A 23,022-nucleotide genomic window follows, 5' to 3' on the forward strand; every position below is an offset into this window, starting at 1 on the left:
CACTGCCCTAATACTTCCACACTGTCCCACCCCTCACTGAGTTTTGGGAACGCTTTGCTTTTGCAACACCTAATCCTCTAATCCTCAACCTGCTCTGGGGCCACGCTTCACAGCTATCAAAACCTTCACGTCTGCTACCACAGACTGCCGAATCAGGTACAGAATCTACACACAACGCACAAACACAGCACACACACACATTCACACAACACCAAACACTGCAGACTGCCTCTTCAAACCCCCCCTCCCCTCCACGCCACACATCTCCCTCCCGCAACCGGACCGCGAGGCCGCGGCCTCCACTCACACACCATGGCAACGATGTCCCTCCCCCTATCCCGCCACCTCACACAGTGTAGCTCCCGCGAACCGCACAGCATGCCTCATCTCCTGCACCTCACACAGCTCCCTACCGCAACCAGACCGCGAGGCCCCCTACCCCGCTACACCATGCCACCAATGTCCCTCCCCCTATCCCGCTACCTCACACAGTGTAGCTCCCGCTACACACCACTCCCTCCCGCTACACACCACTCCCTCCCGCTCCATTCCCTCCCCGGCAGGGGAACAGGCAGGCTGCCACGCGGCGCCTAAGATGGCGGACCCCCTTCCTCCCTCGCGCTCCATTCCCTCCCGCTCCACTCCCTCCCGCTCCACTCACCACCCTCCCGCTCTATTCCCTCGCGCTCCACTCACCACTCCCTCCCGCTACACACCACTCCCTCCCGCTACACACCACTCCCTCCCGCTACACTCACCTCCCTCCCCGGCGTGGGAACAGGCTGCCACGCGGCGCGTAAGATGGCGGACCCCCTTCCTCCCTCGCGGCGCCGAGTGAGAAGATGGCGGCGGCCGGAAGTACAGGTAGGTGTCGCGTGTGTGTGTGTGTGTGTGTGTGTGTGTGTGTGTGTGTGTGTGTGTGTGTGTGACACTGCCCCCCCTCCTGTCCACTGCCCCCCCTCCTGTCCACTGCCCCCCCTCCTGTCCACTGCCCCCCCTCCTGTCCACTGCCCCCCCTCCTGTCCACTGCCCCCCCTCCTCCTGTCCACTGCCCCCCCCCTCCTGTCCACAGCCCCCCCCCTCCTGTCCACAGCCCCCCCCTCCTGTCCACAGCCCCACCCCTCCTGTCCACTGCCCCCCCTATCCTGTCCACTGCCCCCCCTCTCCTGTCCACTGCCCCCCTCTCCTGTCCACAGCCCCCCCCTCCTGTCCACTGCCCCCCCTCTCCTGTCCACTGCCCCCCCTCTCCTGTCCACTGCCCCCCCTCTCCTGTCCACTGCCCCCCTCTCCTGTCCACTGCCCCCCCTCTCCTGTCCACTGCCCCCCCTCTCCTGTCCACTGCCCCCCCCTCCTGTCCACTGCCCCCCCCTCCTGTCCACTGCCCCCCCCTCCTGTCCACTGTCCACCCCCTCCTGTCCACTGTCCACTTCCCCCCCCTCCTGTCCACTGTCCACCCCCTCCTGTCTACTGTCCACTGCCCCCCCCTCCTGTCCACTGCCCCCCCTACTGTCCACTGCCCCCCCTACTGTCCACTGCCCCCCCTCCTGTCCACTGCCCCCCCCCCTCCTGTCCACTGCCCCCCCCCTCCTGTCCACTGCCCCCCCCCCTCCTGTCCACTGCCCCCCCCTCCTGTCCACTGCATCCCCCTCCTGTCCACTGCCCCCCCTCCTGTCCACTGCCCCCCCCTCCAGTCCACAGCCCCCCCTCCTGTCCACAGCCCCCCCTCCTGTCCACTGCATCCCCCTCCTGTCCACTGCCCCCCCTTCCTGTCCACTGCCCCCCCTTCCTGTCCACTGCCCCCCCTCCCCCCTTCCCCCCCTCCCCCCTTCCCACCGCCTCCCCTCCCCCTTCCCACCGCCTCCCCTCCCCCCTTCCCACCGCCTCCCCCCCCCTTCCCACCGCCTCCCCTCCCCCCTTCCCACCGCCCCCCCCCCACTACCCTCCCCCCCTTCCCACCGCCCCCCCCTTCCCACCGCCCCCCCCTTCCCACCGCCCCTTCCCACCGCCCCCCCCCTTCCCACCGCCCCCCCCTTCCCACCGCCTCCCTTCCCACCGCCTCCCTTCCCACCGCCTCCCTTCCCACCGCCTCCCCACCCCCTACCCACCGCCTCCCCCCCCCTTCCCACCGCCTCCCCCCTCCTTCCCACCGCCTCCCCCCCCATTCCCACCGCCTCCCCCCCCTTCCCACCGCCTCCCCCCCCTTCCCACCGCCTCCCCCCCCCCCTTCCCACCGCCTCCCCCCCCCTTCCCCCTCCGCTCCCCTTTCCCCCCCCTCCGCTCCCCTTTCCCCCCCCTCCGCTCCCCTTTCCCCCCCCTCCGCTAACCCTTTCCCTCCGCTCCCCTTTCCCCCCCCTCCGCTCCCCTTTCCCCCCCTCCGCTCCCCTTTCCCCCCCTCCGCTCCCCTTTCCCCCCCCTCCGCTCCCTTTTACCCCCCCTCCGCTCCCCTTTCCCCACCCTCCGCTCCCCTTTCCCCCCCCTCCGCTCCCCTCCACCACCCCCTCCACCCCCCCTCCCCTCCCCTCCACCCCTGCACCCCCCTCCCCTCCACCCCCCTCCCCTCCCACCCCCTCCCACCCCTTCCCCCCCTCCTCTAACCCTTCCCCCCCGCTCCTCTAACCCTTCCCCCCTCCTCTAACCCTTCCCCCCTCCTCTAACCCTTCCCCCCTCCTCCACCCCTTGCCCCCCTCCTCCACCCCTTGCCCCCCTCCTCCACCCCTTGCCCCCCTCCTCCACCCCTTGCCCCCCTCCTCCACCCCTTGCCCCCCTCCACCACCCCCTCCTCCCCTTCCCGCCGCCCTTCGCCTTCCTGCCCGCCTTACCGCCTCCCCACCCCCGCCTCTGCCTTTCACCCGCCCTTACTCCGGCCGCCTCTGCCTTTCACCCACCGCCTCACAGCCGCTGCACGCACTCAACAGACACCCGCCACACTCGACACATACCTGCCGCCACACACACCTGCTGCCTCCCGCCCCTACGCACCGACATCACTGTCCCACCGCCTCACACCCTAGCAGGACCCCCACGCACAGACAGCACTCACAACCCACGCGCCACCCGCCGCCTCACACCCTAGCAGGACCCCCACTCACAGACAGCACTCACAACCCACGCGCCACCCGCCGCCTCACACCCTAGCAGGACCCCCACTCACAGACAGCACTCACAACCCACGCGCCACCCGCCGCCTCACACCCTAGCAGGACCCACACTCACAGACAGCACTCACAACCCACGCACCACCCGCCGCCTCACACCCTAGCAGGACCCCCACTCGCAGACAGCACTCACAACCCACGCGCCACCCGCCGCCTCACACCCTAGCAGGACACACGCCTCACATTTTTACATCACTTATGGCACCAAAATATACATTGTACTGTGGTGTGGTTACAATAAACCATTTTTATACAACATCGTATTACATTTTCTTCCATCTTTCTTTTCAATATTATTATCCAACCTTTACAACAAATACTCACCTATTGTTCCACAATTTATAAATAATACTACCTATTACGCATTTACATCCCGGGCAACGCCGGGTCTCTCAGCTAGTACTTTTATAAAACTCTATCTGTTTCTTGATGGGAGTAATGGCATAATTAATGTGATGTTAAGTTCCTGCTTACTGGTAACAGACATTTCCGGGAGAAAACATGACTTAACATTATGTTGTTAGCCTTTGAATATACACTTTAAAGGAGCAGTTCCTGCTACATTTTATTTTTAGCCTTCAGCTGAACATTATTTATTTTCCGCTCTGGCGACCACCCCGGTTCCAGAGCTACTTACCGGTGAAGTTACAGATTTAGATCTCCCTCAGAGGAAACAAAATGGCTGCCAAATCTTGGGCCAATATGAAATTGCAACATCATCAGTTGTGGCTTTCTATTGGATGGCCATTTAGATCCCCTTTAAAAAACAGTAAGTAATACTGGTAACTACACCAGAAAGTATCTCAGAAACTTGTGGGTCCCTGGAGCTGAAAATAGTTCAGCTCTGGTGAATCTCCTGGTTCAAATACTGTAAAAACAAAAAATCAAAAGGAGGTTAGGGTGTGTCCTAGAACAGGATTGTTTATTTCTCTGTATTTTTCCTGCTCTCAGGCTTCCCCAGCTAAAGTTACATGTTTTCCATTCTCTGAAGCAGCCAGAGCTGTGTATATAGCAACATAGCTTTTACACAGCCTCTACTCAGTTGCCCTGGCAACCTACCAGTACTCACAGTTGAGATTGGTTTGTCCTCTTCCCCTGCTTTATCTGCATGTTGCTCTGCCCCTTAGCCTGTTCCTGTCTGACAGCAAAGTGTGCTCTCTCTTTCCAACAAGCAGCCAAAGTGAGTAGACACTCCTTCCACTGCTCCCTCAGCAAAAGAAATCATTTTTACCTTCCCCTCAGAGAAGCACTTCCACATAGCAGCACACCTCCGTCTCACAGGTTATTCTCCTGACAAGAGAATCTGCTAGCACAATCCACATATAGAACTTTTATATTTCTGTTAACTCCCCTCAATAAAGTTGAAGAAAATAGAAGGACTTTGTGTGCTTTAAAAGGGGACAAGTTATGCTACATGGACTTACTCACATGCTACTTATGAGCCTGGGTCCACAATAGGGTTATCCTCAATGCAGTATCTCACGCTTACCCACTTTCTGCCTGTCTTCCATAATTCCATAGTGCCTTTTACTTTGCACCCACAGTCAGAACTGGGAATTTTGTGGGGCTCAGTGCACTGGGCTTTTCCGGGGGACTCTTGTCCGCACAGCTTCTCCTCTTCCAATGACGCAGCATCATGGGATGTCACAACGTCACGTGACGTCATATTGGCATGACAACGCGACGCCATGTGACGTCTCATTGTCATGGCAATGTAGCGTCATGTGACTTTGCGGCGCCATAACGAGACGCCACAGGAGGAGATGCCTCCAGAAAAGGTTAGAGACACTTACGGAGGCCTCGTGCCCTCCCCTGGATATCAGTTTAATTGTTGTGAGGAAGATTGTGGGGCCTCTGTAAGTGCGGGGCTCGGTGCAGTGGCACCGATGGAACCACCATCAAGCTGGTCCTGAGTGACTGTTGATCTGTGTTTCTGCTTTGCCTTTAGTCTCCTTTCTCTGACTACAATGTATTTTCCTCCCTCCATCTCTCTCTGTCGGACAGATGTAATAAAAACTGCACAGATTTTACAAAGTTTGCAATGTAAAAGCTCTACTGTGTTCACTAAACCTTAAAACGTACACAAGTTTTACCCTACTTTGTTCAGCACAGGGTCAGTACCACATAATTGAATATAATTTATACATATATATTGAACCGATTTCAGATGACCAATTGATAGGGAAATTAACCAGTAGGTATTTCAGAAGCTACAGCCACTAGTAGTTTCAGGCATGTATTTTAATACAAAACACCATCTCCAGTCATAATAAAACATATTTTGTAGCATTGAGTATGTGAGAAATTCTGGGTGCCATTCCATATAATTATTATAATTATATATGTGAAAAGGTGAGTGGTAGTGTAAGGCATTTATGTAATATATGTTTATATGTTAACCAGGATGTTTAAAGCATAAGAGTTAAAGGGATGTATTTTACATTTTCTATTGAACTTGCCGGCTGTATCAACTGCATTTGATGAGATACAGTGCACTGTATTCCCCTTCACTTACTGTCTGGCGATGAATAATGGGAAAATCACTATTCATTGGTTAATTGGTCATCACAACAAGTGTCCACTGTTGTTTCCTAAAAATTGATTTTTTTTTTTAATCTGGTGGTTCATTGTGTGGCACCGGCTTCTGGAGATGCATCGATATTTGAGATATGGGATTACCCCTTAAAGCTGCAGTTCAGTCTTTTTTTTTTTTACTTCAATAGTTTCATGTTTGCAATCTCTAATTACCTAAAGAACTGTATAGCTGCAGGTCAATTCGTTCTCCATGTATTGATCGTCGAAATTTGGTGACATCATTAGAGCTGGCATATGTTTTTCTTCTGCTTCTGTCACTCAGTGGAAGCTCATGAATATTCATGAGCACTCCTGCACTGACATGTGCTAGAGGGAGGGCAGAGCTGACAAAGGGGTGTGCCAGGGCTTGTGACAGGACATGGAGGGGCAGTGCCTTAGCAAATGGTTGTTAAAATAGAATACAAGAAAATTGGTCTTTCAAAGTTGTTTTTTTTAAAACAGAAAATGCTAAAAGTATTTTTTTCTTACTACAGAACTGATTTATTAAAAAAAACACACATGCAGGATATTGACTGAACTGCAGCTTTAAGGTAGCAAGCTCTCCAAGCAGAGCCGCAACTACAATGTTTGGGGTCCTGTGCAAAAGTTATTTAGCCCTCTCCCCTCTGCCCTCTGTCACTCTCTCCCCTATTCCTCTCTAACTCTTCCACCCTTCTCTCTAACTCTTCACCCTTCTCTCTAACTCTTCCACCCTTCGCTCTAACTCTTGCACCCTTCTCTCTAACTCTTCCACCCTTCGCTCTAACTCTTCCACCCTTCGCCCTAACTCTTCCACCCTTCTCTCTAACTCTTCCACCCTTCTCTCTAACTCTTCCACCCCTTCTCTCTAACTCTTCCACCCCTTCTCTCTAACTTTCCCACCCCTTCGCTCTAACTCTTCCACCCTTCTCTCTAACTCTTCCACCCTTCTCTCTAACTCTTCCACCCCTTCTCTCTAACTCTCCCACCCCTTCGCTCTAACTCTTGCACCCTTCTCTCTAACTCTTCCACCCTTCGCTCTAACTCTTCCACCCTTCTCTCTAACTCTTCACCCTTCTCTCTAACTCTTCCACCCTTCTCTCTAACTCTTCCACCCCTTCTCTCTAACTCTCCCACCCCTTCGCTCTAACTCTTGCACCCTTCTCTCTAACTCTTCCACCCTTCGCTCTAACTCTTCCACCCTTCGCTCTAACTCTTCCACCCTTCGCCCTAACTCTTCCACCCTTCGCTCTAACTCTTCCACCCTTCGCTCTAATTCTTGGCATGAGGGCCCCGCAGCAAACAAAGGCCCCGGCAGCCTGACACAGAGGTTGACCCTGACCTCTGGCCATGCCCAACTTCTAGTGCCGGCCTGCCACGCCCCCACCCCCCCTGCTCTCGGACCCACCTGCATTGCAGGGTTTTGCAGAAGTGTAGGTACGCCCCTGTCTCCGAGATCCATAGGTAAGTAGTGGTAGTGATATCTATAACCTCTTAGCTGTCAGAAAGGCTTGCAATGTAATGCATTTCAGGCAGCTCTGGCAGCAGAAAGGTTAATAGATTAAGGGAATGACAGGCACGCAGGTAAAATTATTTCTACAATCACTTTTTCAATGCTTTAGAGTATTTCATTGATTGTTACCTAATGCCTTTCACAATAAAACTAGGAAATCTTACATCTACAGTACCAACAAATTGCCACTTTTTACCTTCATTCTTTCCCAGAAATTAAATACTGTATAATGTCATCATTTGCCAAACAAATATATACAGAAGAACAGTAAACTGTATATGAAGAATGAATTTAACAGAGACCAATGAAAAGGAAAATGCATTATTTTTGTTTAAGACATAAATAAGTAACAGTTTCCATTTAAGGGTAGTTGAATCATTCTTAAAAAAAAAAAAAAAAAAAAAAGTAACATAACTTGATATGGAATTAAACCGTTGAAAACCGGCACCATTTTAAGGCATACTTTTCTAAATGACTGAGATAGGAATTGACAGGCAGTAACCATGAACACTGTGTGGCCAGGTCTCCCTTTGGGCTCTCCGTGTACCCCACTTACCTCCGCTGCAGCGTGGGAAGTCCCAGCGAGTATGGGTGCCGTCAGCAAGAGAGGCGGACCCGCATGTGGTAAGGGAGGTTATAGAGAGGGAGGTCAGCAAGCGTAGGGAGCGCTCCGGTGTTCCGGAGGCTCCGTAGCAGCCCGTGCAGCTAGGGAACTGCCATATTGTCCTAGCGCATGAGCAGTACAGTGCTCGCACCTGTGCGGTACCGCAGGGAATTACGGCAGCCATCTTGTATTAGGATCCACAGGGGAACTACAATTCCCAGCAGCCCTAGGGGCTGCATAGATCACATGCAGCCAGACAGTCAATAGGGCTGCAGAGATTACGGAGCAGCCAAAAAGATACTTTTGGCGCATCGGAGGGGTACGCCAGTCGGAGCTGAGACAAGGAGAGGGTAGGGGGTGTGTGAGGGTGTCTGTGGCCCCTGCACTAAGCCAGAGACCCCCTTGTAGGCCCCGAATCTTGTGCCTGCTACAGGGACAGGCACTTAGACAGGGACACTGCCCCATTATTTCATTAGTGTCACAGCAAAGGATGCCGCGCAGCAGATGCAGCCTGTGGTCTGGGACCAGACAACCAACGCATACAGAGACTGTTAAGGTGGGACCCTCAAGCTGGATACCACCCCACATGGAGGCGGACTCATCGCTGATGATGACGGCGTGGGACCGGACGACCCCTTGTCTACAGTCGGCGCTACCGGGTGCTGAAGAACCCGGCAGGTATCTCTACATCCCCATATGCACCAATAATAACACTTTAGTTGTGGCAGCACTGTCACATATATTGGGTGGGTTGACTTCTGTGAACACCGGGTGGTTAGGTGCCCAGTGGCACCTCAGTACTTTGGGGATATCCCATCAGGGTGTGGACGCTGGGTTGGAGCGCACTGTGGAGTTACGGCCGTGTGTGGCCTAGTTGGTGTGGGTGTTATATCGTTATCTATATTATCATATGCATGCAGTAAACTGTAATCTATACCCGTGTGTGTGTTTCTTGCATTGGTTCCTGGGACGGGGTTATCCAACATAGTTAGTATCCCGCCCAGGTGGAGGGACTGTCACTGGACGGATCAGGTACACCCCAGGCTCCCAGCAGCGGAGGTTCAGGCCTCCTATGAGCCACAGGTAAAGCAACACACACTCAGTAGCCACCATATCTCCCATAGGGTGTGGGAAATTGTGCTACAACTGCATACACAACCTGTTAAGATCCATGACGCATTAAAGTATCAAGCTACTTTGCACTGGTTTTGACTTCTTTAGCACCCTCATGCTTTAGCTGTAAAGGTTTCCAAAGTGTCAACACAAGGAGTTAAACGTGCCCTCCCACCTAGGCTGCCAGAAACCCACCTTTTGTAAAGACGTTAACAGTCTGATTGGCTTCAATAACCAAACCTAACCATGGCAATAACAAAGGTCTGTTTCATTTTTTGGGGGAGGGGGAATTAAATTATACATTTGAAATTCTTTGCGGCATAAAAAATACTCCCACCTCCCCCAAATACATTTTTAAAAAATAACCCTACTTCCCCAATACATATAAAATATAACCCCACCTCCCCAATATATTTAAAATATACCCCCACCTCCCCAATATATTTAAAATATACCCGAACCTCCCAATACATTTAAAATATACCCCCACCTCCCCAATACATTTAAAATATACCCCCACCTCCCCAATACATTTAAAATATACCCCAATCTCCCCAATACATTTAAAATATCCCCCATCATCATCATCTCATCTCTCCAGGCTGGCCCCCATCACCATCTTATCCCCCCCATTATCATCTTATCCCCCCATCATCATCATCCCACCCTGCCCACCCCCCATCATCTTCTCACCCTGCCCCCCCCCATCATCTTCTCACCCTGCCCCCATCCTCTCACCCTGCCCCCCCCATCATCTCACCTTGGCCTCCCAATCCTGTCACCATCTCACCCTGGTCCCCCCCATCCTGTCACCATCTCACCCTGCCCCCCCCCATCCTCTCACCATCTCACTTTGCCCCCCCATCCTCTCACTCTGCCCCCCCCATCCTCTAACTCTGCCCCCCCATCCTCTCACTCTGCCCCCCATCCTCTCACTCTGCCCCCCCATCCTCTCACTCTGCCCCCCTCCATCCTCTCACTCTGCCCCCCTCCATCCTCTCATTCTGCCCCCCCATCCTCTCATTCTGTCCCCCCTCCATCCTCTCATCCTGCCCCCCCATCCTCTCATTCTGCCCCCCCATCCTCTCACTCTGCCCCCCCCCCATCCTCTCACTCTGCCTCCCCCCATCCTCTTACTCTGCCCCCCCCATCCTCTCACTCTGCCCCCCCCCATCCTCTCATTCTGCCCCCCCCATCCTCTCACTCTGCCCCCCCCCAACCTCTCACTCTGCCCCCCCATCCTCTCACTCTGGCCCCCCCATCCCCCAATCTGTGTCCTTACCTTATTGCCAGGAAGGACACCGACGTCTCTGGGCCGTCGGGGTGTGGGCTCCACCCTCGCTGTCCTTTGATTGGCACTCCGCTCCTCCAATCAGGGACAGGCTGCACACAGACACACACACACACACACGAGTGCTCCTGCCCGCCCCAGTCTCTGTACTACTCTCTCCACTGCCTGCCCTCGCGCTGCCCTCTGCAAAAATGGTAATATGTGTCCGGTATTACCTCCGATTTTATGCCAGACATGCAACGGAATTACCGGCCTGACCGAGTGAAAACCGGACACCTGGCAACCCTAGACTGTCAATCAGTGTGTGTGTATGTGTCAGTCAGTGTGTATGTGTGTGTGTGTCAGGCAGTCAGTGTGTGTGTGTGTGTGTGTGTGTGTGTGTGTGTGTGTGTGTGTGTGTGTGTGTGTGTGTGTGTGTGTGTGTGTGTGTGTGTGTGTGTGTGTGTGTGTGTGTGCGTCAGTCTGTGTGTCAGTCTGTCTGTGTGTGTCAGTCAGTCAATGTGTGTGTGTGTGTGTGTGTGTCAGTGTGTTTGTGTCTTGCTGCTGGTGCGCTGGTGCCTTCTCCGCAGGCACGCTGAGCAGGAGCGGATGCATACTGTGTGAGCGCGCCGAGCGCAGGAGGCCTATGAACATGCGCGCCGAGTGCAGGAGGCCTCTGCACATGCGCGCCGAAGGCCGAGACCAGGCATAGTGTTTTTGTGTGGATGGGCGAGCACGACGGCAATGCACGACGTGCGCGCCTATTCGTACCGTGACATCACTCGTGTTACAGTTTTTCGTTACAACGCAAGGCTTTTTTCCCATGAAAACCCTGTAGGCGCCAACAAAGAAGTTTAACTCCAAAAAGCCATCAATCACTCACATGCAACACCTTATACATGTCACTGACATTAGTTCACTTTGATCCTAGGAAGGATTACCCCTATGTACAGTAGAGCAGTTGCCTGATGTGCAAATTATAATGAAATGTATTATGTTCTGCATAGAGGGCAATTTCCTAACATTATTTGCTGCATGTGTTAGCATCCGGAAACTGTGACATCTAGGGTGCCATAAACTCCACAGTTTAATGATCTGTATCAAATGTAAGACACTTGTTTAACACATTTCTTACACCGGCTGCAGACCCAAGCAAAACATGCTTTTTTTCCCCGAAGCAAAAAACATTTTTCTGTAACTTTAAAAATCGCTCCAATTGCCTTTCCTTCTTGCTGTCTCTTCCCCCCGCCATGCCAACCCCCCCCCCACCCCTCGCCTAATCCCACACCCCCTCTCTCCATCCCCCCCTCCATCCCCCCCCCATGCAAAAATCGGTCAAACATCACACTCAGCTGCTGCATAAATGGATTCTTAGCCTCCTTAACTACTTCACTTTTGCACCCTGAGCTGTGCCATTTTAGAGTATAAATGACATTTGCCACTGTTATTTTGATATAAAATTCACAGATTGCATATAGTGTCCATACAGGCTACCTGTTAAGACCCTGCTGCTTTAAAAGAACAGCTACAGTATACTTTCAACAGGCTGACAAGTGTCTTCCAGCGCTACTGTAGGTGTATTATGGCATATCACCATTTAGTAAATATGGGGTACTGTGAGCTATGGCCCAAAGTTATTTAGCGGTGCTAAGCTACAGCACAGCTTACGTATTCATATTCACTTGTATTTTTTCTTTGATTCATCTTGTGTCCTTTTGTCTCCCACAATTGCCTTAAAATGTTATCATGATCTCAGGTTTGTTACATCGCTCAGGGATAAAAGATAAAAGAAAGAGAGGATACTGGTATGATTTCTGTCATCAAAGCAAGAAAATCACGTGTTCTAAGATCACACAGAAAGACACAAACAATCAACATACCTGAATATCCAGATCAGGAGTGACAAAATCCTTTAGGAATTCAATGGGACCCATAATATGAGGACAGTGACCGGAGAGGACCTGTAGTACAAACAATACAATAATACAGTACAACAGTGATTGTTGCAAGGTAAATTTCCACGAGGATCAATTACCTACTGTACATCAACTACATTTATATTCAAGGGATATGTATGTGTCAAAAATTGTATGTTTTTTTTCTACAGAAAACAGAGTTTTGACTTACAGCAGGTGGTGGGAGGAACGGCGTTCCCAGGAAGTAACATTTTAGCACCCTGAGCAGTACAAGAATGAGTCTGCTTCTTACCCTGTAAGATGTCATTGACTGGGATCACCTATTTCCCTTTCTCACCAACTCTACCTGTCTCTCTGGCCCATCTCTTGCCAGATTAGCACATCAGTATGTTAAAGGCTCACGTATGAGACAGATGCAAAGAACCTATGGTTACAGCATAAATGCACTTGCCTTCCTGTATCTAAAAATAGTAAATTCATAAAATATGTATCTGTTTTAGGATCCCTATTGGCATCGGAACCCTACAAAAAAACCTTTGCCATTACTAAAGGGATATTAGCATTACTCATGAAGTGTGTGTATATATATATATATATATATATATATATATATATATATATATATATATATATATATATATATATATATATATATATACACACACTGTATATATATAAATATACAGCTCAACCCCCTTATAACGCTATGCTTGGGGTCCAAAGAATCACATCGCGTTATAAGTGGATCTCGTTAGAAATAATGTACAATTGTATGCATTGTACAATAAAGTATTTAAGATACCAATCATCGTGTTATAAAGTATTCATAAATACAAAAATTGGGAGCCACGCTTGCATCGCGTTATAAGCGGATTCGCGTTGTAACGGATCGCGTTATAACGGGGTTGAGCTGTATATATATATATATATATATATATATGTAACGGTATTTCTGGCCCGGCCTGACCCACCCAATCTCACATTGGCCCCTGTGGTCTAACCGGACCCCATTACAGTGTGAATATGCCTGATGGTGCACCTGCTGGCTACAGGACTCCTGAGTCTCCCGCATGATGGTGTGTGGGGAGAACCCGTCAGACAGGCAGCTGAGGTAGTGTGCTGAGTCTCACCTAGTTCCAGTGCAGCGCCTCCACCTCACCAGGGTCCCTGCGTCCGCAAGGGGATGATCCTGGCGAGGAACTCCTCCGTGGTGCTCCTCTCTGTACACTCATTCCAGATAGATACACGAGAGGGTTTCTGGCTGAACTCATCTTTATTGACACGGTGGGCATAGCTGCCCTCCACAAGGAGTATCTTCAGCCGCTCATCTCGCCAGTGCTCCCTTTAGTTAGGTATGTCACCCAGATCAGGGATTCACTTATTCCCGCAGGAATCACTGTCCTGTGCCAGGTCCCTGGACACAGCCTCCCATGGAGTTACTATAACATAACTGACACTCTGATAGAACTTGAACTCCTTTCTCTGCAGAACAACTACTAGACAGCAACTAACTTTTAGACACAGTGCTGTGCCTTATGTAAGCTTCTGAGGCTGACACATCTCTGACATCACTAACCATGGAGTCAGAGCATGTGACCAGTCCCAGCCATACACAGAGCACCCCACCAGGGTGCGAGGGGAAACCTCCATAATTACTGCTGGCATGCCCACACTTACCAGGCCTTACTGCCAACAGGAGAGATGACTGTAGGCATTTTACATGACGCTACATTCTCCCCCTGGTGAATCCCATCGTCCTCGCTGGGACCTAAATTTGTATACCTCTTTCCAGGAAGCACTGTAACGGAAAACATAATTAACATCACACAAATTTCCTCATAATACAGTACATATGAATACAGTCATCCGCCAAGCCCGCCCCGACCAGCAGCCACGAACCCGCGTAATGTCTCAGTACCCCCTTAATAATAGTGATCTGGGTCAGGTTTCCTCACTTCCCGGTTACCCATATCCAGGACCGTAACATAATAATGCCTAGGTGATCCTCTCTCTGGCACATAGGTCACCCTATGTTTGTGAACATTTCGCCCTATGCTCCACACTCGCATCAGGGTGTCTATTCTTTCTTCCGCCTTTTTACCTACAATGTCGCTCCCCCTATTGGCTAAATACAGCTCTATAGTTTCTTGGAGCCACGTTTCCCTATTGTCCTCAATTTCATCCATCAGGGGCTCCGGAACATAGGGATACTCCAACCCATGGGATTTTTTATATTTGACTATTATAGCCCTCTCCGCCCTACTGACCCTGGTCAGATCAGCATTACCTGCCCTCCCAGGTAACACCCATGATAGGGGCTCATCAGGATCTACTGGATCTGATAGTGTGTCGGGACCCATGGGCGCTATGTCTCTACGCTCCAGCTGGAACCACCTCTCCTGTAATTCCCTGTCCCTCTGCTCGGGTGTAAACTCCCCCTCTCTCCACCAGAAATCTACCACGTCCTCCCGCCGGATGAGGAACCGAGTACGGTCCATCCATGCGGAATACCCCTCAAATAGTGGAGCCCACCACCTGGTCTCCTTAAAGGGATTAGGCCCTGGTTCCCGGTCGTCATCAAACGAAAATACCCCTGACGACCTTGTGGATCGCGAGTTGAACCACCTCGAGGACCCCGGAGCCTTTACTGCCGGTTGGGGTGCTGTATCCGCCACCCTCAATTCCCCTCCTCCCCGTGAATCACCTTCCGTAGCTCCACTGAGCTGCCTCTCCCCAGTCCGTTTTTCCTCCCCCCCCAAAGGTATGTCCACAAGTTCCAAGCTGGGCGGTGAACCCGGTGACCGTGTGATAGGGGTAGGGACATTAGCTAGGGCATGGGGTTGGGTATAGGGGCAGGGAACGGGACCCCACGGGGTTACGACCCGCTCCTGGCTGTCCGTAGACTGGTCCAAGGATGATGTCTCACCCTCCTCAGTCCTGAGATCGCCTCTCCGATTTCTGGGCAATACGAGCGGTCGGGGACCTTCCCCCAATCGCCGAAGCGTCGCTGCTTCCCCTTCCTGGGTTCCGCCGTCGCCACCGGAAGTGACGCCCTCCCCGGAACCGGAAGCGTCGCCATCTCGCGTTGGACCCCCATGCGGGATCTCTTCTCCCACGACATCCGGTTGCTCCGCCGTCGCCACCGGAAGTGATGTCGTCCCTCCACGTGCGCGTTGGGCCTGGCGCGGCCCTTCCAGCGCTTCGCCGTCTGTTGTGACCAGGTAAGAGATAGGGCTTTTTGGCTTACCCATCCGCAGGGGTGTAGGCGTCTCTCTCCCATCTCCGCCAGGTCCTGGGATGGCGGGACTCCGTCGGTCGGATCGCCGATCTGCGGGGGACGTCCGGTCACTCACCCCACGGGGCGTCGTTCTTCCCGTCTGTCTTTTCCGCTCCGTTTTTGCTACCGCCAGCTCACGAAGGTCCTCATCAGAGTAGTCCCCTCGCCCCGACCTAGGGGTCGCGGGGCGGGGTGAAAGTCTCTTTGCCCCTGTCGCGGGGTTTAATCCAGCAGCCTCAATGGCCAGTGACCCAGCCGACTTGACCGGCTCCAGTCCCCTGTCTCCGGGACTCGCGCGGTTGATCCACAGCGCGCCCGGGGACTCAGCAGAGCGCCGTGTCACATCCACCGGGGGGTCAGCAGGCTGTATTGGAACGAATGTGGGCATAGGCCACAGATACAAAGTCCCGCAATGAGGGCAACGTGCCATCGTATTCACTGTACCTCCGGGCAGCCCGCATTGTAGGCAGAGCCCGACTACCGTCTCTGTATTGGCCACCCTCACCACCAGCACCCCGCCGGGCACTGAGTAGGGCTGGGTGGAGACCATAGTGCCCACAGTGGAGGAGCAGGCCATTCTTGGTACAGGAGTCACTTCCTGTACAGGTCTCTCCTTCTCTGTGGTTCCTCGCAACTGACTGGTGGAAGTTGCGGGATCCGCCACTCCCTGCTTCGGCTCCTCCCTTCTCTGACAGAGTTGGAACCCGCCCCCAGGGGTTGCAATAATGGGCGGGTCCCACAGGGGAATATCATGCCCCTTAATTAAGGCCGCACCTCTCTCAGTCCTGGTGGGCGCGGTCTGCGTTTTCGCGCCAGTCTCCTCCCCAGAGCTGGAGTCCTTTCCCGCGGCTAGTTCCCGCCTTCTCCTTGCAGCAGCTTTTTGCACAAGGTACCTTTGCTTGCAAATCACCTCCACGGCCGGAACTACTTTTTGTAGTGGCGCCGTCTGGATATCAGTCCCTGGGCCCAGTGGGTGCATTCCCACAGGCCATAGTTGAAAGTCACTCCCCCTGGTAGAAATCAGGGGAGGGTCCCATAAACTCAACAGTTGATTCAGCACAGGGGCTGAATTAGTCACTGTCCATCCCGGCGCAGCCATAGCTTTCGCGCCATGCCCCCCTTCAGGGCGGGGCTCTGCTGTTCGCGCCATTCCCGGCCAGCTCTGTGCAAGTCCTGCAGCAGCCATTTTTTCTGCGCCTGGCCCATGCGGTTTCCCTAGCAAGCGGGAGCCGCCATTTTGGTTGGTTTTTGCGCCCAAAAAGTCCATTCGTTCGCTCTCCTCACGGGGTTCTCCCCCAATTATAACAATTTCTTCACACTCTTCAAGGGTGGCCCCTTGCTGTCCCATACAGGATAAAAACGGGGCAGCCATAGCCTTCGCTCCGCTCCAGAGCAGCCTGGTCAATGACAACTCGGCGACAGTCTGCTCTTCAGTGGGTTGCACGCCACGGGTGCCCTCCCCATCAGCCTCTGTCCGCCATTTTACGTTCTCCGCGCCACGCGGATCCTCCACTCTCTCATAACAGTTGTCGTACATGAGGCTCCACTCTGCGGGGCAGCCACCACACCGGTACAATAAAGATTAGCTCAGATGCACCACCACATGTGTACCTTTTCTAGGTGTGACCCAGTGTTGCACTACCTCAGGCTAGGCTCACTCTCTCAGTGTCTGCTGAGAGTCCTTCCTCCCAGTCTGTGCTCCCTACGGTGAGTGTCTGGAATGGCTAGGTACTCTGGCCGGCTCTGCCATGCAGTACTTGGGGCGTCTACCTGTCTTGGTCAGCCTAGCGCAGACCCTCTCCAGGACTCCTGACCAAGTTAACAGGCTGTCCCTTCTGGCATCCTACCAACTAGCACTGCCTCAAGGTGACTCGGTCAGCTATAGCCCGCTCCAGACCCCTCACTCCCTTCAGGCCCCTAGGTTGTCCCTGCGAACTGACAATATCCCGTCAGCCCCCTGACCACCCCTAGGTCCGTCCCTACGCAGCACAAAGTGGCAGCAGACACTCTCCCTGTTTCCCAGTGACCTAGCTAAAAGCCTGTCCTGTTGACGGATCTGATCTCAGCAGCTCGCCTCCAAATGTAACGGTATTTCTGGTCCGGCCTGACCCACCCAATCTCACATTGGCCCCTGTGGTCTAACCGGACCCCATTACAGTGTGAATATGCCTGATGGTGCACCTGCTGGCTACAGGACTCCTGAGTCTCCCGCATGATGGTGTGTGGGGAGAACCCGTCAGACAGGCAGCTGAGGTAGTGTGCTGAGTCTCACCTAGTTCCAGTGCAGCGCCTCCACCTCACCAGGGTCCCTGCGTCCGCAAGGGGATGATCCTGGCGAGGAACTCCTCCGTGGTGCTCCTCTCTGTACACTCATTCCAGATAGATACACGAGAGGGTTTCTGGCTGAACTCATCTTTATTGACACGGTGGGCATAGCTGCCCTCCACAAGGAGTATCTTCAGCCGCTCATCTCGCCAGTGCTCCCTTTAGTTAGGTATGTCACCCAGATCAGGGATTCACTTATTCCCGCAGGAATCACTGTCCTGTGCCAGGTCCCTGGACACAGCCTCCCATGGAGTTACTATAACATAACTGACACTCTGATAGAACTTGAACTCCTTTCTCTGCAGAACAACTACTAGACAGCAACTAACTTTTAGACACAGTGCTGTGCCTTATGTAAGCTTCTGAGGCTGACACATCTCTGACATCACTAACCATGGAGTCAGAGCATGTGACCAGTCCCAGCCATACACAGAGCACCCCACCAGGGTGCGAGGGGAAACCTCCATAATTACTGCTGGCATGCCCACACTTACCAGGCCTTACTGCCAACAGGAGAGATGACTGTAGGCATTTTACATGACCGCTACATATATATATTATTTTTTATATATATATTACAGTGTTCGACAAACCTATACATTTGCTCGCCCCGGGCGAGTGGATTTAACATCGTGGCGAGCTCCTATTGGCCCAAGCAGCACACGTTTGGTACTAGGTGGCGAGTAGATTTTTTTTTGTGGCGAGTAGATTTTTTGGTGATTTGTCGACCACTGTATATATATACATATTATTTACAGTGAGGTGCTTATCTCCCTGGGGCAACTGAAACCCCCTGCTCTCTTTAAACTTTGCTGCATATAACAATCTCCCAAACATTAAAGGGTGGGTATTTTTAAATGTTTGTATTTGCTGGAGAGTAAAAAAGGTTAACATATTGGTCCAACCTCTTGTTGTTGTCACCCACCTCTCTGAGGCCATCCTGAACCATGGAGCGGAAGGATAGGATCACCCCTATAATTGTCATTCTCTTCAGCAAGTTCTCTGGAGCTGAAGAAAGAGAAGTGACAAGGAACCGACGGCAATATAACCCAGGGAGCCAATAAGGGCTGAGTACAGGCATACCCCACATTAACGTACGCAATGGGACCGGAGCATGTACAGTATGTAAAGTGAAAATGTACTTAAAGTGAAGCACTACCTTTTCCCCACTTATCGATGCATGTACTGTATAGCAATCGTCATATACAGGCATAACTGATGTAAATAAGGCATGTGTAACGGGCTCTATAGTCTCCCCGCTTGCGCACGGCTTCGGTACAGGTAGGGAGCCCGTATTGCTGTTCAGGACGTGCTGATAGGTTCATGCGTGAGCTGCTGTTTGCCTATTGAGCGAGATGTACTTACTCGCGAGTGTACTTAAAGTGAGTGTACTTAAACTGGGGTATGCCTGTATTGGGTCTGGCTCAAAACATTTTTTTTTTTTTTTTTTTTTTTTTGCCAGAACTTGATTTTGTATTGGTTTTGGGACATATCAGAGGAAAACCTTTTCGTGTTTTGGCAAACTTTGCTCATATTCGAAAGTTTGTTCCAAAGTTCAACTCGGATGTCCGAACAAACTTTCAAGGTTAGTACAGTTCGAATTTTCAACCGGTGAACGTGCCCACTAACCACTAACACAAAACAGCACTGCAAAACTGCTAATAGAATAACTAAAATAGTACTTCTTGTAGTATGCATGTATTTACTATATATATATATATATATATATATATATATATATATATATATATATATATATATATATATATATATATATATATATATATATAGCAAATGGAAATATTACTGTATGTTCATTTGCATGTCTTAGACAGGTCTGCAACCCTGTCTTTCACCATTATCGCCCAGCACACAGCACTTCCACTGCAGCAAAGGATTCTGGGAAATGGCATGCAAATGAGCACACAGTGCCACCTTTTGTCTCAAGCTCATATTACACGAGCAACCCTTGTAATATGTGTAATATGAACTTGAGACAAAAGGTGGCACAGTGTGCTCATTTGCATATCATTTCCCAGAATCCCTTGCTGCAGTGGAAGTGCTGTGTGCTGGGCGATAATGGTGATAGACAGGGTTGCAGACCTGTCTAAGACATGCAAATGAACATATAGTAATATTTCCATTTGCTATATGCTTTACTGTGGAGGGTTTTTGTCACTTTTTTTACCCACCATAACCTTAATAAGTGTGGTATATCTATCTATCTATATCTATCTATATCTATCTATATCTATCTATATCTCATAAGAATTCACAAAGGAGAGTTGGAGCACTACCACAAAAAACGAATGCTAGAGTGTGTGTCCCAAAAAGATCAGGGTTTATTGGATCAGAGCATGGTTGACAAGAAAAAACGAGCACTCAGGCCCCCACCCCACCCATAACACCTTGAGAAAGAGCGGAAGCTCGAAACGCTTTGGTGGGGGCCTGAGGGCTCGTTTTTGTATGTCTTGTTACTGATAACATTGGAGTGTATGTCTTGGTTCTGATAACATCGGAGTGTAGGAGTTAGACTTACAGATCAGCTTAGACAGCAGAGTCGGCATGAGTTCCACATTGTTGAAGTTGGATCGGATTTGCACGAGTACATCCATGTTCTCCATGACCAGTTTCTGGAGCAGAAATAACAGTGAGTGTAGTGTTTCGTAATGTACCCATTTTACAGGGTTTTTTGTGCTTTTTAGTGCAATATGTTTTCATTTATTTTTATGGTGTAGAAATAACAGTCTCTAGCCTAAGACTTTTAACTGAAATTAAAATGGATTTGATTCTAACCATAGAAGTCAATGGGATGAAGCTTGAGTGATACTGTGCATGCTTATTTTAGCATTTCTTATGATGATTGCAAAGAAAAGAAGACCAGGATGTTGTATAATTGTATATAGCCGGGCTCCCCTCGCCCGCATTTGTTGTTGTCGGGTGGGAGGGTTGCAGCAGGGCAGGGAACGCTCCGGTATATCGGAGGTTCCGTGATATCAGGGCGCCGCCATGTTGAGGGTTGGCGCAGGCGCAGAAGGTGTGGAGCTGGTGGGGAACAGGAGGTCGCGCATGCGCGGGCATAGCTACCAAGCCCGCGAAGGAGGAATAGTTCCTATAGGGTGGAACATAGGGAACTACGAGTCCCAGCAGCCACCGCGAGACCATGTGACGCCAGGGAACCAATCAGATGGTTGGGATAGAGGAAGGAAGGGAGATATAGGGTCGGAGGGCGCGCACGTTGCTCAGAGCTAGCGGGAGGAGGGAGGAGACGGAGCTCCAGGTGTAGGGAGGGCATTCAGCCCCTACCTAGGCCTTATACCCCAGGCCCAATTAGGCCCTGAGTCCCCGTAGAGTGGAGCAGAGATAGGGACTGGCCCTAGACAGGGTTCCGGTTCCCTTATTATGCCGTTCAGTGATCACTTAAGAGAGGACAGTGTGTATCTAGCAGGAGGTCAGGGCTCAGACCCTGCTACTGTTGCTGCAGTTCGTCTGCGTGGGATCGCCCCAGGATGCCTATTGTTGGAGCCACATCGCATCTGAACCTTTGTGAAGATCTTTGGCAGGCCCGGGTACTGGAGTGCCCGGCAGGTAATCAACAAGTGCACCAACTATATCACCATTCATACAGGACATAGTGGCTGCGCAGTCACCCATACATATTCGTTATCTCATTTGAGGCTATTGGACACGGGGTGGGATCACCCGGTGAAGAAGGGGGAAGAAGCGTCCTGCGAGACGCCGTAGATAGTGTCTCCACTAGGGAGGGACACCTGTTTATATATATGCCTATGCAGACAAGTTAAAGTCATTCGGTTGTTTCTATGGTGTGTGTGTGTTGATATATTGTCCTGCGAGGAACCACTCCCCCTCTAGAGGGAGCCATTGCAGGTGGAGGCGCTGCACCAAATACGAGGTATTATCTGTTATTACGTGTGCCCCAGGCTCTCCGTGGCGGAGGCTTAGGCCCTGTGAGCCTACAGGTTATACAGCACATGGTAGTGGTCTGTGTTCACTATGAAACAGGGCTACATGTATAAAAGTACTTCAATGTTATGTACTTTTACTTTCTTTCAGACCTGCTCTGCGATACTGCAATTTTAGGGTACAGTACACAAATAATCTAAAATGGTGTAAAAAGAGACACTTTACTGTGTAGGCTATACTTTATACAACTGCAGTAGTTGTGTTGGACTAGGAGTAATAACGATCGTTGGATACTGTTAACAAGATTCTGCAGTATTTATTCTTAAAGTTAAGAATGAAATCAGTCACTATGTTGGGTGGAAGGCGCTCTTTGTGGCCATGTGGTGGGCTGTAGAGACTGCAGGGATTTTAGATCCCTTTCTTGAACTTGTAGAGTAGAAGAATCCCATTGAGTATGCAGAAGTAAAATTAATTTCTAAACACATTATTTAAACAAAATGCTATGCCACACTCTGGTTTGTGACATAGAATGAGCCCACTGTAAATCTATTATGTTTGTGTCTCTGTGCTAATCTTCAATTGGGAAGAAGATCTGAAACATCCTTTTCATGATGTTAACCTGCAGTGGGGTGTCCACTGAGATCCCTTTAGTAAGTATAAATGACAAAGTCCACAAGCTGCTCTATGTGATGTTGGGATTTATACATTACAGTATAAGCAAAAATAACTCAGAAATCAGAAACTGGGATGCCCCAAGACAGGGGTCTAAAGACTCAAAGATAATAGGAGAGGGTGCCAAGACAACATATATCTTGGTCAAGATACAGTACCTTTATCTCAACTACTTGGGAGGTCACATGCCACATGAGGTTCTCACTCAAAAACTTTATCCCATACGGACCAATCAGCTCTGCCAAAGCTCTCATTTCTAGAGAGAGAAGGGGAGAGAGCATTAAGCGTGTAAAGCAGGGAAAGAAAAATTAGATACTTATTAGTTCACATTGTTAAATTATAAATCAACTTCAGCTATCCAATCACACAACCAGGTTATGGGCAAGGCCAGTCTTTATACATGTTTTCTGCATTTATTACTTAAAACTAGAGATGTGCAGAAGTGTTCCTATTGTGGTCACAAAAGATTCCCTGATTTTTTATTTCACATTTTGTTTTCGCTAACATTCTGTGCCACACTTCACAAGGCTAATAATTCAGCAAAATTAGGCTTAGAGTATATGCTGAATTTTCACCAGCTTCCAATGAAATTTCACAAGACATTGAGCAAAATGTCTCCCCCCCTCTCCCTCTCTTCCCCCCTCTCTCCCCCCCCCCCTCTCTCTCCCCCCCCCTCTCTCCCCCCCTCCTCTTCCCCCCC

At 50.9% G+C, this 23,022-nt stretch overlaps 1 protein-coding gene across 2 annotated transcripts in view; it reads right to left on the bottom strand.

Annotated features, from left to right (window-relative positions):
* NCKAP1L (NCK associated protein 1 like) overlaps positions 1–23,022 on the bottom strand; it is a 152,898-nt gene that overhangs the window by 52,312 nt on the left and 77,564 nt on the right. For both annotated transcript variants that reach the window (XM_075591726.1, XM_075591724.1), the window contains 4 exons: positions 22,481–22,578; positions 20,266–20,359; positions 18,652–18,734; positions 12,089–12,169 (listed from right to left, as the gene is read on the bottom strand). In XM_075591726.1, the coding sequence (XP_075447841.1) occupies positions 12,089–12,169; positions 18,652–18,734; positions 20,266–20,359; positions 22,481–22,578 (356 nt within the window). The remainder of the gene's footprint in view (positions 1–12,088; positions 12,170–18,651; positions 18,735–20,265; positions 20,360–22,480; positions 22,579–23,022) is intronic.

The sequence above is a fragment of the Ascaphus truei genome, chromosome 3 (genome assembly GCF_040206685.1).
Source record: "Ascaphus truei isolate aAscTru1 chromosome 3, aAscTru1.hap1, whole genome shotgun sequence".
NCBI lineage: Eukaryota > Metazoa > Chordata > Amphibia > Anura > Ascaphidae > Ascaphus > Ascaphus truei.